At 38.4% G+C, this 14,297-nt stretch overlaps 1 protein-coding gene across 5 annotated transcripts in view; it reads right to left on the bottom strand.

Moving 5' to 3' along the window:
- USP22 (ubiquitin specific peptidase 22) overlaps positions 1-14,297 on the bottom strand; it is a 111,250-nt gene that overhangs the window by 18,523 nt on the left and 78,430 nt on the right. For all 5 annotated transcript variants that reach the window (XM_082311704.1, XM_082311708.1, XM_082311706.1 and 2 more), the window contains 2 exons: positions 9,289-9,458; positions 2,356-2,503 (listed from right to left, as the gene is read on the bottom strand). In XM_082311704.1, the coding sequence (XP_082167830.1) occupies positions 2,356-2,503; positions 9,289-9,458 (318 nt within the window). The remainder of the gene's footprint in view (positions 1-2,355; positions 2,504-9,288; positions 9,459-14,297) is intronic.

Below are 14,297 nucleotides of genomic sequence, written 5' to 3'. Positions count from 1 at the left end.
TGAATAACGTCCAAAAGCTAGGGCTTTTGGACAAAATTTTCTCCGTGCTTTGTTTTACTTCACTGTGTGTTAATTGTAGAACTTGATTGCTACTGACTGGAAGCTTTAAAATATTTTTCATTCAGTAAAATAAATATTTAATATTGGCAGGGGAGGCATTATTTGCTTATTGTCGCTTCAGGACATTCTCACTATTAGCAATAATATTTTTACATATGCATACTTCACGGGGGGGTGGGTGGGGTGGGTGTGTGTGTCTGTGTACATATATAAGTATGTAAGTGGGAAAACTTTCTCATTATATAGCAAACTAGTTCATTCTGAAAGTGGTTTATCATGACCATACTTGAAATTCTGGTTTAGATGAACTGGTTTGGTTCCCACACAACTGCTCAACCACTTCTTTTAAATTACCTTGATGTGGTATAGATTATTTACCATAGTTTAATAAAAGTCCATTTCTTCAAAAACAGAAATTTTAAAACCTGGGTGCACAGGTGGCAAGGATCTAGTGCTAATGCCTTCCCACTAGTAGCGCTGTAACAGCTTAATTTTGTCCATGCAAGTAGCTCAAACTTAAGGATATCCATTAAATAACTGAATTTCAGTCCTTGTATTGAACGCAAATGGTACCTTTGCCACAACTCAAAACAGCTCAGTACTAAAGGTGCACAAACTCCTAATTCAATTCAACATGGCTAAAACCGTTATGAAACTTGATACCAATTTAGAAGTCAATGTTTTCAACACATCTGTGATAATCCAACCAGTCATAAAAAAAATCCACACACATGCATACACTCTTTCCAAAGAATGTCTAACATAATTTTTTCAAAGTTTCAGGACAGTTTTTCATTCAGGCCAGAGAGGCCAAATAGAACCAAGAATAAAGAAACTGTTGAGAAAGGTTGATTTTGTCGGTAATTGCAGAAGATACATCAGATAGATTGTTCATTTAAAGCCAAACCACACTTAAAAAAAAGAAGTCTTTTCAGATTCTTTATCAGTTTGAAAAGAGTGCAGAGACCTTTATTGTTGCAAGTTTTTTCTTTACAATTCTGAGAAGAAAATACTCCTCCTTCATGAATTAATCGGGAAGAACAGAAGAAATACGAACATCATTTTATATCAAAGATGATGAAAAAGCTTCAAGATTTGTTAGATCAGTGGTTTAGAAACTTTACAGGAACCATGAAGTATTTCTGTCTGCAGCTGAGTTTATTCAGTGTTAAGAAGTGAGAGGTCAGTATTTGGATAGATTCTATTCCTTACAGTGCTTCAACACTAGTTGCGTTAGGCTTATTGAATTTCAGTTAGTGACTGTCAAATGACAGATACTAATAATTACAGAAGAACTGTTCTATGTACTCCTGTCCTTAGAAGTGCTCTTTTTGGAGAAGACTCTTTTGGAGGACACCTATTACAAATCTGAACAAGCACATCTGCTACCACGTAAGACTGTCTCAAAGACAAAAGCAAGACTTCAAAATGTTTCAAAGAAGCAGTAGCAGCCTTCCCTTTGATAGTCCTCTGATAAGCCAAAAAACTAACCTCTAAGTGCCTTTTCTAAGAGCACTAGAGGAAAGCTGAGTGCTTTAGAGCTTATTTTTAGTGACTATGGATTTGTTTGTTTTGCTAGTATCAACCCTACTATTTTTCCCTTATAAGAAGAGTAAAAATTTCTGTGCTTAAGTGAATCAAGCTAGATCAAACATTGGCAGATTGGGAAATTTTCAGTTCAGTTTTAGTTCAGTTAATTAACATGAAATACATAATTTCATATGATACTACCAAATCAATTCAAGACTTAAGATACTTCATCTCTAAATGTATGTCACTGAATATTTTTACTGTATTGTACATGTATTTGTATATACAGACTAATAAAAGATACCAAAAATACTGATTTTCTTTCTTATTCACATTTCTTTATGCAATTTGGCATCATAAATACTGTAGAATAATATTTAAGCAGAACAGCCATAGCCTCCCCTATGTTATTTTCATCAGTCCCATGACACACTGAGTAAGAGTTCTAACTACCTCAAGTATAAATAGAATTAAAATGGCAATTTAAAAGAAAAGACAGTGACTCACAACCAATAAGAGAACATCACGATGGTGATTCAGATCAATGTACAGGCTTGTCTGCTTCTAACTCTAGGTAGTTTTTGACAGCGCAAATAGTTTACTTATTTATTCATAAATCTTTTCCTTTAAGTCTACCAAACATTTTAAAAGGAATTTGCTAAGACTGCTGTACTGGAAGACACTACACTTGATTTAAGAAGAGATTTTTCTACCTCCTTTTGATCCAATATTCCTTGTTGATTGAAGAGTCAGTACAAGCCTTACCTTTGCAGTGTCTGTGTAGCACATCTAATGCAGCAATGAGGAACTCGTGTGCATCTTGTTGCTCGTACCCTGCTAAATGCCGTGCATGAGTCCATACCAGGTGCAATAACCTATATGGAATGTGAGGAGATCGGTGCCCAGAGTAAAACTGCTCAAAGCAAAGAAAAGGACATAACTGTTAACAAGTTACACAGCCTCAGTGCATTTAATTATTAAAAACTTAAATGAGTGCAATTAGTCAAATAAATTTAAACCATTTAATTCTGATGGCCTTAATAATAAAACACAGAGACAGCTTTTTATCACAGGCTACTGAAGAAGTGATCTCAGAACTGAGCACCTCAATTTTCTCCCTTGAAATTCCTTCATTTTGTGATGGATTAGCCTAAAATAAAAAAAAAAGGGGGGGGGGCAAACAACACTCAAAAATTCCTTACTGATACCACTGGCTTTTAATAAAATAGCCGGGGGGGGAATCCTATATTTGCAAGAGATTAGCAATTCCGTTCACAAATTACATGCCCCCCAAAATCAGGACAACCACTGAAGATGAGAATATCAGATGCCAACTGCCATCCAGCCCCTGAACCAAGCCACGGTAACTTTCTGCATCCAATGGCTGTGCATAATCCTATCTTATGGAAAAATATACAAGCAGGATAACAGCCTCGTGCCAGTATTGGCCTTTCACTGTAGAGCTATAGCAGCGCAAGGCTTTAGAAACAACTTTATTCAGCACAGTTTTTTGCAGAGCTGAAAATATCACTTCATTCACCTATCCCCAAAGTCAGCTGCCCGTTACCACTCCTGCAGGGTGTCACTGCTGGAGTTCTGGTCCTGGACCAGCTCCTGCATCTGCTTCTTAATCTGCTTCAGTCAAAATCTGATGAGCTGGCTACTGTAGCGACTGAAATTGCCCCAGGTGATTTTGCCAGAAGCGTATTAGAGAGCACACAGACAAATTATTCAGTCAGCAAAACCGTTATGTGAAGCACCACTGCTGAGTGGTGACACACAGCTGGGGAGGTAAATCAGCACAGAAGAGGAGGACAGATAACTGCCTACAGAAATTCATGCGCCTTTTTTTTTTTTTTTTTAATAAAAAACAGCCAGGTCCCACTTAAAAAAAAACAAAAAACCCACACCAACCAAAAAACCACCAACACTCTCTCCCCACTAAGGGTCTGTGTTCCCCGGGGTTGAGGTTCAGCTCCTTCCTTTACCCTCTCCATTTCCATCCATGTGCTACTGCTGCAACTCTTCTTCCTGGGTCCTCACGTCTGCTGCCAATTCTGGCATCCAGAGCCTGAGACTAAAGCTACCAGTCCCTTCTTGAGCAAGCTAGCTTCTGTATCTGTTCACAAACCCTGCACCCTGCTACCAGTTCAAAAGCAAAGCAGAGATGCTTCTGGTGTCCCTGCAGGTAGCCAGAAAAGGCCATTCACTTGGGCTTCAGGTTGGATTTAACAGGGTAACATTTCATTTTTAATAAGTGAAAATTTAGAAGTCATTTTGCCTTCCCTAACCTATGGAAAAGATATTTGCCAGTAAAGGGTGCCTGCAACACCACGATTATATTTTGCCAAGATCCTATCAAATGGATAGCGGTTTATTTTCAGTTACTTTTCCCAAACAGAAGACAGTAAGCAAACACACAGAACAACAATAAGATTTAAAGCCCCAGCAGTATATAATTTCTTACTCTCATTGGAAAAGCAGGCTTCCTTCCCCACCCCTAAGTTTCTCCCTGCCCAGTCTCTAAGCATTTTATATCAGTGCGAGCACAGGCATTGTGCTACAAACCTGCCTAGATAAAACATATTGTATTTTAAGGGACAGGTAGTGAAAAGGTAGTACAATCTTCTCATCTAGTCCTCACATCTGCAGGGTTTTCTAAAGGGTTTTAGTGTATTTCGTTGCAAAGAAGTTTCTTTATTGCAACCTCCGCTTTTTCCAAACAAGAAGATATACCTCTGCAGCCAAACAACACAAAATGCTTCTATAAATAAAAAGATCAATAGTTAACTCTGATGCCAATAAGAATGACACCAAGGGACTGGAGCAGTAGTATGGTAATTGAAATCTGCTGATGCAGCTGCTGCTCAACATAATTCAGGGAACTGCAGCAATAAAACTTCTCTGTTCTGTCACTCCTTACAATTAGTCCCAGAGCTCTCCAGTCATTTTAACCAACAGCACTCTCCATAATTACTCCACTGCAGACACTAGACCTGCCAGCAGATTTTACATTCTCTAGTGCTTCATTAGGATTAGAAGAATCTAACAAGAAACTTTATCAAATTATTAGCTATTATCACACAGAAACTAGAAGCACACCTAGTAAGAATGCTGTTGAATATACGTGGGGGTGGGGGAAAGCTTCACTATTCCAATAAATTAAAAATGAAACAAAAGAATCTGAGTATACTCAATAACAGTATTTTAACTGGAATGTATAAAACATCCATCCCATCTCTGTCATTTCCTTGTTGCTGGGAGGACCAGCCTAGCAGAGCTGTTCCAATCCACAAAAAGGAAAGAAGTCCGTGTCAAGTCTTATTCAATCACTATTATACAAACCTTTTAATTGAAGTGTGCAAATATAAATAATCATGTATTTGCAAGTCATCTTTAAAACACTTGAATGGCACAATTCTTCCAAACATAATTGAAACCAACTTCTGTTTAAATTTGTTTTCAATTCAGCAGTATCAGTTTTTAATACTGGAGAGAACTAGTTCAAGCAATTTGAAAATACTTGGTAATACACTGTTTAATTGCTGTTTGGGGGGGTGGGGGGGAGGAGAAAACAAACCAGAATTCAAAGCCTCCATTCTTACACACAACCTCAGTAACATTAGCTTTCTTTTTTTGCACTTTAACATTTGCTCTTGGAGTCCAAACAGAAGTATCTATAGGGGATTCAGAGGACTCTAGGCTTTGTATTTTGCATTATTGTTACCAAAAATATAGAGATTCCAGTCAGGTTTTAGAAAAACAAAAACAACACACACACACACACACATACCCCAAACCAAAACCCACAACAAAACACCACCACACACATCTGCACCTTTCTCCTCCTCCTGCCAAAAACACATGCATGGAAGTCTTCCAACTATATGAACAAACAGATACATTTGATCTATCCTGCATATGTATCAACTAAACAGTCTCCGGCTTTGTAATCAAGAATTTACAGGCATAAATCCTGTCCCAGGCTCCAGTCCAATTTGAGAAGGTAAAACCTCCTCTTAGACATTGGTTCTCAATTAAGACTTCAAGCATACTGAAAATTTACAATGGATAAATGCATGTGTTTTTCAGAATAAAAGAACACCTACTGGAGGTTTCCCAACAAAGAGCAATGGTTCAAGGAGTCAGAAAAATCATTTTGCTTGCACACACTCTGTATGTTCTATACTTATTTTGGATTAAAGATTTTACTAAATTGGCACAAACTATGTATTTTCCATTAGAAAATGCAAGGCCTCTGTCTATGTAAAGAGCTTTAACTACTTTTTCTCCCTTGAACCTTTGTTCTAAGTTATTATATACGTAGGCCATTTCAACAGCGTACCATCTTAAGGTATCAAAGCCATAAATCATCCCAGTCTTTCTCCTTTTTGTTCTTACTTCTCAACTCTCCACACAGTTGTGCTGTGCACTTTGATAGGCTCATGAGGATGAGTAATGATGGGAATACAGAAGGGTTTGTTCTTTACATTTCTGAGTGGATGCACTGCATTCTGCTATATTCCCAGGTATTCTTGCTATTCCAGTCACAGAGTACACTGAGATACAGATCCGCTAATCCTATCATCCTGAATGGTCATTCTGTAAAGGATTTAGATAAACCTTAGGGTGTGGACCATCTTAGAAAGTAATTTTCATGGACGAAGCAAGACTAAAACACGAATACCAGTAGGTAAGACATAGTGCACAAACCCTTTCAGCCAAAAGGCTCAATGAACCGATTCTGTGTGTTCTATCTTTCCTCCGTCCAGTTTCACCACTATCTGTTATTCTCAAATCCTTTTCATTCCTTTTCTTACGTGGTGTTAATTCATTTCATGATTCTATTGATAAATAGTTTTCAAGTAGTACAAATGAGAATGTTAATTGATGCAGTCAGATATTTTTAAAACAAACAGAGATTCAATGCTTGGCATATTCACAAGAAAAGCCACCAGGAAAAAAACCTCAATTCTAAGAACCATCTGACACTCGTTACTCACCATCAAGCTACTTCAAGGTAGAAGAACTTTGTAGCTTCCTATTTATCACAGCGAAATCATGCAACCTATATAACTAAATGTTCTTAAAGAAAAAATAGGGACAAGTGTTTTCTGTTTAAGAAGCAGAACAGCAAAACTTCCTTATTTATGTATAGTATGTTTCACTTAATGTTCAAAACAGCCTCTTTTTCTCCTGGAGAGTTCTTACTGGCATGCATTCACCAGATCCCCTGGCATTCCATTTGCCTAAGATCACACCTTCAGAAAAGAAGGGTGGAGGGGAGATGAAGTTAACTCTTGCCCTGATCGTTTGTCACTGGGTAAAATGCTTTGGGTAACTACATCAGTTAATCCCAGTGGGAAAGCTACATAAAAACAAGACAGAACCTGAACCAAAGTTTCCCTGGTAATTCAATTACAAAGGAATTCTTAACCATAGCACTGAAATCTCCACTGGTTAGCTTTCCTTCATTCAGACCTCATCTCTGCAAAGACAGCGTAGCAATCTTCATCATAACCACTGCATATAGTTGGGACATGAGAGATAACCAGTCTGCTCCAAAAATGCAAGATTTTGGTTTTAATTCTGAATGTAGAGAAATTAAAACTCACTGTGAAACAGAATTTTACAATGAGTGCTGACAGAGCTATAAACATAACATGGTATTTACTGCTTGCAAGTTAAAATATACTGAGTTGGTTACAGACACTACAGTTTTTCTTGTGGAGGACTAAGCTCTAGTTTTACTTCAGGGTGGTTGAGTCACTTTTTGTTGTCCTCCCACAACACATAGCTGCTGTATTTCAACGTGAAATAAGGACACTGACTACTGTACTGCTGTCTTCACAGTCTGGTATGACCGATATGGCTCTTCCCTCATTCATATACCCTCATGTCTCAGAACATTAATTATTAGAACTAATGCAAGGGTAGGCATGGATTTTGATTGGGGAAAGTGAAGGCTGAGATTCCCAAAGTTGTGTGTGAAATTAAACTTGATTACAATTGAAACTAATGCAAATGCTGCATTTAAGCCCCATTTTGCGTAACAGCTTGTTCTTTGTTACATGCTTGTACGTAGTCTAGCAAAAGGCATCCTAGGCCATCAACAGGGCTCCACATACAAAAATGGAAATAAAAATCATTACCTAGACAGTCTTGATCTTTCCTCCATCCCCTCAATCTGTAATGTAATACTCATTTCCCCTTTCCCAAGGGATTTATTAAAAATGCATGTGTGTAAACAGAATGCGGTGATATTCATCGGAATGAGACTTTATACCACAATTTGATGAAAGGATATCAAGATTATAATATGACTTTTTTTAAATAAGCAAATAGGTTTCTATATTAACAGCGTACAGAAACTGGTATTTCTATACCATGACTGATTTTTTTTATCTAGGCAGGGTGATATTTCCCCATTTAACTGCACATCTGGTTTCAATAATCCTGCAGCTGCTACCTATTGGTATGCCTGCCTTTTGTTTTTACCTCCTTTCCTGACAGGCTCAAGAATAATTGAAAAATAAATAAAAAAAAATAAGAAGTGTAACACACAACTAATGACTGATAAGCAGCAGGAAAAGTTGCAAATTCACGAGTGCTGAGTATGAGCAGAAAACAACTTTGTACTGGAATGGCTCAGGGTGACTTTACCTTCCACATATGTTTAACTCACCTGCAAAGACCAAAAAGAATCATCTCTGGTGAAAAAGGTACAGAAGTAAAATCAAATTGAAAATCACAAGATAAAGGTAAAGCTATTTTAGGTTGGTCTCGGTTTGAACAAACTTCCATGACAGCATATACGCAAGAGACATGCTCTGCATACAGACATCTCCAGCTATGTTAAATGCTCTGTGACAGCACGTACTATAGCTTTTTGGCGGGGGTTGGTTGGGCTTTTTTGGTTTTGTTTTGTTTTTACTTACTAAGAAAGCAGATCTCACTGAGGAAAAGGTACAGGACTGGATTTGTTTGTTTGTTTTTAAAGACTCATCTTAAAACTAGAAGCCCACATCTAGCCATACAGCACAGACTAGACCTACAGAGAAAGGCACATCGCAAAGCCAGTCACTGCAGAAAGGGAAAGAAGAGTAGCTCGTACATGGAAGGTACAAACTGTACCAACACATTCACTTTTCTACATCCTCCTGGCCGTTAATGTTTTTTCACATAAGAGAGGATAACAAAGATGTTTCTCCCTGTTAGAAAGCACTGAATTGAGATCTTTAAAATATTTATACAGACCTACATAATCCACTGCCTTAAACCACAAGGCTATATACCATTGCTTTATTCTCACTCCCATTATCACCCAAAAACCCTGTGACATATTTTCCAGTTACAACTTGCACCTTTAACTAAAGCACACATTCAGCTTTAAGACTAAAGACTTGCAGATCAGTCTCAGAAGAGCAGGCAGCACTGTAATTATTTCCAATATCAGCTTTGCCTAAACAAGGGTGACTTAAGAATAGGAATTAAAAAGGCCAATAGTTTCTTTTTTAGCAGTTGGGTATTTTTAACGGTAGGGTCTCACTCAATCTTTACCACTCTGTTTTGCCACACCTTGAGGGAAAACGTAATTTGCATTTCCTTTGTATTTGCAAATAGAACACAATCCCTTTTGGAGTAAGAAACAGCCAGCATCTGTGGAAAGGCAATGCTATTGTGGCAAACAGCACTCACCTCCTGAAAAAGCGTAGACATTTCACAGACCAGACATGAGCTGGGGCTTTGCATTTCACATTTGTGCCTGTCGGAGAGGAAGAAATCTCGCAGCAGTGGAGTGTGGGTAAGTGCCTGGACAATACAGTTCATAAAACATGTGTTCCCAAGATTGATTAGCCCTCGTAGACCTATAATGACAGAAGGGGGAGGAGGCATAAGCATTACCAAGTTAACAAAATGGTGTATTTGCATTTTTATACAGTTTTCACAATAGTGCTACAGATTTACTGTATATGCACAGCTCCAAGTATACAGTTTTATATTGTTTTAGGGAGGCTATTGGTTTTGATGTACTCAAGGCACAAGCTGCCACGAGCTTTCTGACCTGCGCTAGGATTTGTTTTTTTACATTCTCAGAAGAAAGGAAACCTCAAAGTACAGCAACACCAATAGCATTATTTTGCAATGGCTGTTTTGCCATACATCACCAAAACGTGCCCCCTCCCCAAGCTGATACCAAAGTGTAATGACAACAACTGGTTAAGTCACTATAGTAGGAACCAATACATTTAAATAAACCAATAAATAAGTTTTCAGATAGTTTAAAAGGCTTTCCCTCATGCAGGTCACAAAGCCAGAATAAGGTTTTTGTACTGTTATAATGCAACAATCATCTAAGACAGGCAGCAAAGGAAACAGCCTTGAGAAAACAAAGTCAGGCTGTGACATCCAATGCAGACTTAGCATATCCTTTTTTTGTACAAAACCCGAGATCCAAACAAGACAACCTTAAGGAGAAACTCTGAACAATCCTAGTTCCACACTTGTTTTAGCTAAGTTAAACATTAATCTACAGTATACATCAAAAAATTCAACTTGGCATAAGAGGATTCATCACACCTTAAGTCAAACGTTCAGTAATGCCCAGAGACGATTTCTTGTGCTTGGAAACCAAGATGCTTAAAGGAAAGCTCTTTTGTTGCACAACAGAAGAGAGGTTAGGAGTGGGGAAAGCTTTTCAGTCATTTGCAGTCTAAGTGAGAAGAAAAACATGCTCAAATCCTTGAGTATTCTTCCAAAATGTTAACATAATACCACCATACAGGAGTGCTAAATGAGAAGAGCATCAGGTGGACAAGAATGCTTATTTGTAATCAAAAACTTAGTTTGAAACAAGATAAAATGCACTGATAGATACAAGTCTGGCATTAATTTAAAATTAGCATAGTCCTCTTCTGCAATATAAATGGGATTACTACACAAACGGTGAACAAAAAAACAGGATTACTTGACAGAGAACGAAGAATTTCCTTGCCATACCATGGGGGGGGGGGGAAAGTACCAGCTGGCAATGCTGTGGTAATTAAAAATGGTGCAGTTCCCTTGCAGTACACCAGATAGTGCTCAAAGGGCTCTTTAGCATCTTTCAGCCGAAGGAGGTGTGGTCCAGTTGCTATGTTACCAGAGAGAAACGGCACTACATCAGCTTGAACCGCATACTGAGCTGTAGGCGATGGACAGAGAGCCCTCTTAAATTTTCCTTCCTGTATCTAATGCAATACCGTCCTCCTTCCAACAGCTTCCTGTTGCTTCTGTTTACTCAAAGTGCAGGACACAGTTTCTCATTATATTACAGTAACTTCTACTGGGCAGAAAGCTTATTGCAATTATTTGCTTTATTTTCAGGCTGGGAGGCAACAAGTGTATGCACAACATTAGCAAAGTGTTAAATAGTTAATTTGTTGTAGCAGCTTGAAATATGGTGTGATGCTTCACTTTGTACACAACCCTATTTCAATCCCCAGTCTACATGTCTATGCAAACAATGTCACAACAGAAAGGTGATCATACTGTGCAAGTGCAGAAATGTTTGGTCGGTACTTCTTGCCTACCTCTCCACTGTATTTTCCATTTAAAACCTACTGTTTTTATTTAAAATCACAGACTGTGCAAACAGAAGCCTGTAAGGCTCCCTGGACATGCCTGAGATGCACCAGGGTATTTTGAGAAGCAGAAGAGTGTCTCCCTGCTTCTCTCTGGAAAACTCTGTCCCTCTGGTTACCGATGGAATTCAAAGTCAGCCTGCACAGCGCAGAAGACTAGTGGAAAACCGGTAGTACATCTAGAGGCTCACCCTATCGCTTTTTGATATCTAATCGAGCAATCACAAGTAAAAGCAAACACATAAAGGCAGCTTTTTGGAATCATTTATTAAGCATCATTTATTACATGCCTGTGGCTGGACCTTCTTTCCCTGTGACCACAAGAATCAAATCTTCCTCAAAGTTGCCACCAGAAGACTAGTTACAGGCATCAAACTCGGAAGGCTCTCTTGGTTTATCGTACTTGCTTGGTCTCTTGGTGCCAGTTTTTCATAGGTCTAAATGGAGTGCTTCATATGCTATGACTTCACTTGAATGAACCGAGACAAAGCAACCTGCAAAACAGACAAGGCTGAAACGTGAATACTCCAAACCCTAATAAAAATAAGAAAACGGTGTATGTAGCAAAACATGAGAACTTACTTGGCTGAAAAGGGAAAAATGTAAAGGAGCATACATCAGTCTTATCCTTGAGACAGCAATGACTGCAGCTGCTACACTGCCTCTTAAACTGATATTTGAAATGAAATGGGTATGATGCACTGAACTTCAGCTAAGATACTGCGTAACTAATTGCAGCATCTTGGAAAACATCAAAATTTGATGTATGTAAACTAAAGAGCTGACAGAACTCAGAACAACACATCCCCTTGTGCTTAACTTTTATGGGAAAAAATGAGTTTTGTTGGAAAGAAAAATAGCTAAAAAAGAAAAAGCCTATAGAGCATTCTGGCCAATAAAATATTAAGAATGTAAAAGACTTGTGTCTGCCACACCTATTCCCTCCCCATTAATAAAGCCTGGCAATATTTAACTGTAATAGTCAAGCATTGCAACATGTGGGTCATAAATTAACAGAAAAATAATGTGCCAAAACCTCAAATGCAGCAGTCCACTTTTGCTAGCATCAACAGTTGTCTCCACTAGCATCTAATCAGTGGACAGTATTTGTACAGAGGAGTGGGCTAACTGTCTAAGGACTGCCAACAGGATCCAACCTCTAAGTAATAAAGCTGCGGTACTTTGCAGACTTCTGCTGTGCTTCATAGTATTATCTTTATTTCTGTTTCTTGTGAACTGTTTCTGAAATGAGTAAGAGCAACCAGTGAGATACTTAATACATTCTATACATAGATGTGTGCTCTTGTGGTAAGTTAGTTAGCGGAAAAGCACTGTTATACTTCTGAACCTTGCTGATGTAAATATTGGAATAAATTAATATTGCTGTCAAGACAAAATTGTCATGTATGGTATAATCATAAAAAAGAAAATACCCTTTAATCATCATGCATGGTGTACAACCACTACCCTCATTCTGTCACATGCTGGACAGGCATGGTGTGACCAAGGCAGCAAGAAATCTACTTCTGCGATGCCTTGAGCACAGGTAAACCCGTCTGGGAAATTCTTTTTACATTTGCTCTCAAAACTAGGTTCTAAGCAACTGGCTTACCTTTGTCAGCTTCAGTTCTTCAATCTTCTTCCAATAACGGGTTTTGTTTTTTGAAATGTTCAAAGTAGTAGATCTGCAATACTGGGCAACAACGCTTGTTGTGACACAGGGAGATCTAGAACACTGGTTCTGCAAGTCCACCCACGCAGGCGAGATGAAAAAACCAAAACAAGATAAGGAAATTCCACTTCTCTGTGAAATGCAACTGTACAGCTATTAAAGGTGGGGAAGCGGGGAAATGCGAGGACCACACATGAATACAAAATACAGAAAAACCAATCAGGTGCCTGTCTTGCTCTCCTGGAAGAGGTTCTGTTTGCCTCTAAAACTAGCTTCATGCTGTGATAGGAAAGACAGGAGACAAACCAGTCTGAACAAATATTACCACACAGAAACTGTGATTTATTTGAATGAAAGTTCTGGAAGTAAGAACATATAATGCAACTTTGTGAGACAATCAGGAAATCATTCAGATGCACTAAAGCACAGCCAGCTTGAGATCCTTTTTACATCAAACACAGGTTGGCAACACCTTAGAGCAATTTTTTGTCCCCTACCCCCAGCCCTCCCAGTTCCCCATCTGGTGTTGATGCTTCCCTGAAGCTCCATCAGACAGTATCAGAAGTCAGTGCAAGCTGAGGAAGTGCTCACTGAAATATTTAAAGAGAGTTCAACATAATCCTTGGAAACAAAGGGTGTAGCACAGGAACGAAGATTTCTAGAACAATTTTGGGTTTTCATCCTATGTTCATCAACAGGAACTGCAACATCATTTAAGAGCATCTTTCTGAAAGTGTATTTCAAGGGAGAACTGCCCTACTTCTTAGCACCTAAAACTAAAACCAAATTCTACCTCAGCTCTCAAGTTTCAGGTGCAGACCACACCATACATTACCAGAATGTATCTGTTACAAACACTGGCCCCAGCCAGGCCAATACACTCCTGTTCCACTTGCGTGCCAGAAGCAGCATAGTTTTGCTAATAGGGTTAGTGACAGCAATTATTCTCAAAAGATAATACCTTTTAAAAGAAACAAAAAACCTATTCATTTCAGAAAGCAACAGTATGCAGATGCATGAAATTACAAGTCTGCACAGGAAAAAGCATGGCATTCTGTGACACTAATGATCATGTGAGTTATCAAAAGAGAACCATGCAGTTTTAGTGAATTTATTCCACACCACTTCAGATGAAGCAGCCTTTCTCAGTAGCTGCGTGAAACCCACATGTAACTGCAGAAGCAGAAATACTGAGTCGAATGTATCAGAAAAGTTTTTTTCAGAGGATTTTACAGAACATTTTTTACAAACTTACTGATGACACAGTCAGGTATTAAATTATTTCAACAACAGTTTAAGAAAAAGCTACATAAACTTTTGCTGCAGCCAAGTTACATGAAAAAATTTCAACCACATGATCTTAAAAACTAACTTAATAATTCAACGTCTCTGCCATGAGAAAACACACAGCA

This window comes from Platalea leucorodia (genome assembly GCF_965183815.1).
Source record: "Platalea leucorodia genome assembly, chromosome: 5".
Lineage (NCBI taxonomy): Eukaryota > Metazoa > Chordata > Aves > Pelecaniformes > Threskiornithidae > Platalea > Platalea leucorodia.
Note: the sequence above shows the minus strand (reverse complement) of the source record. Positions and strands in the feature narration are given on the sequence as shown.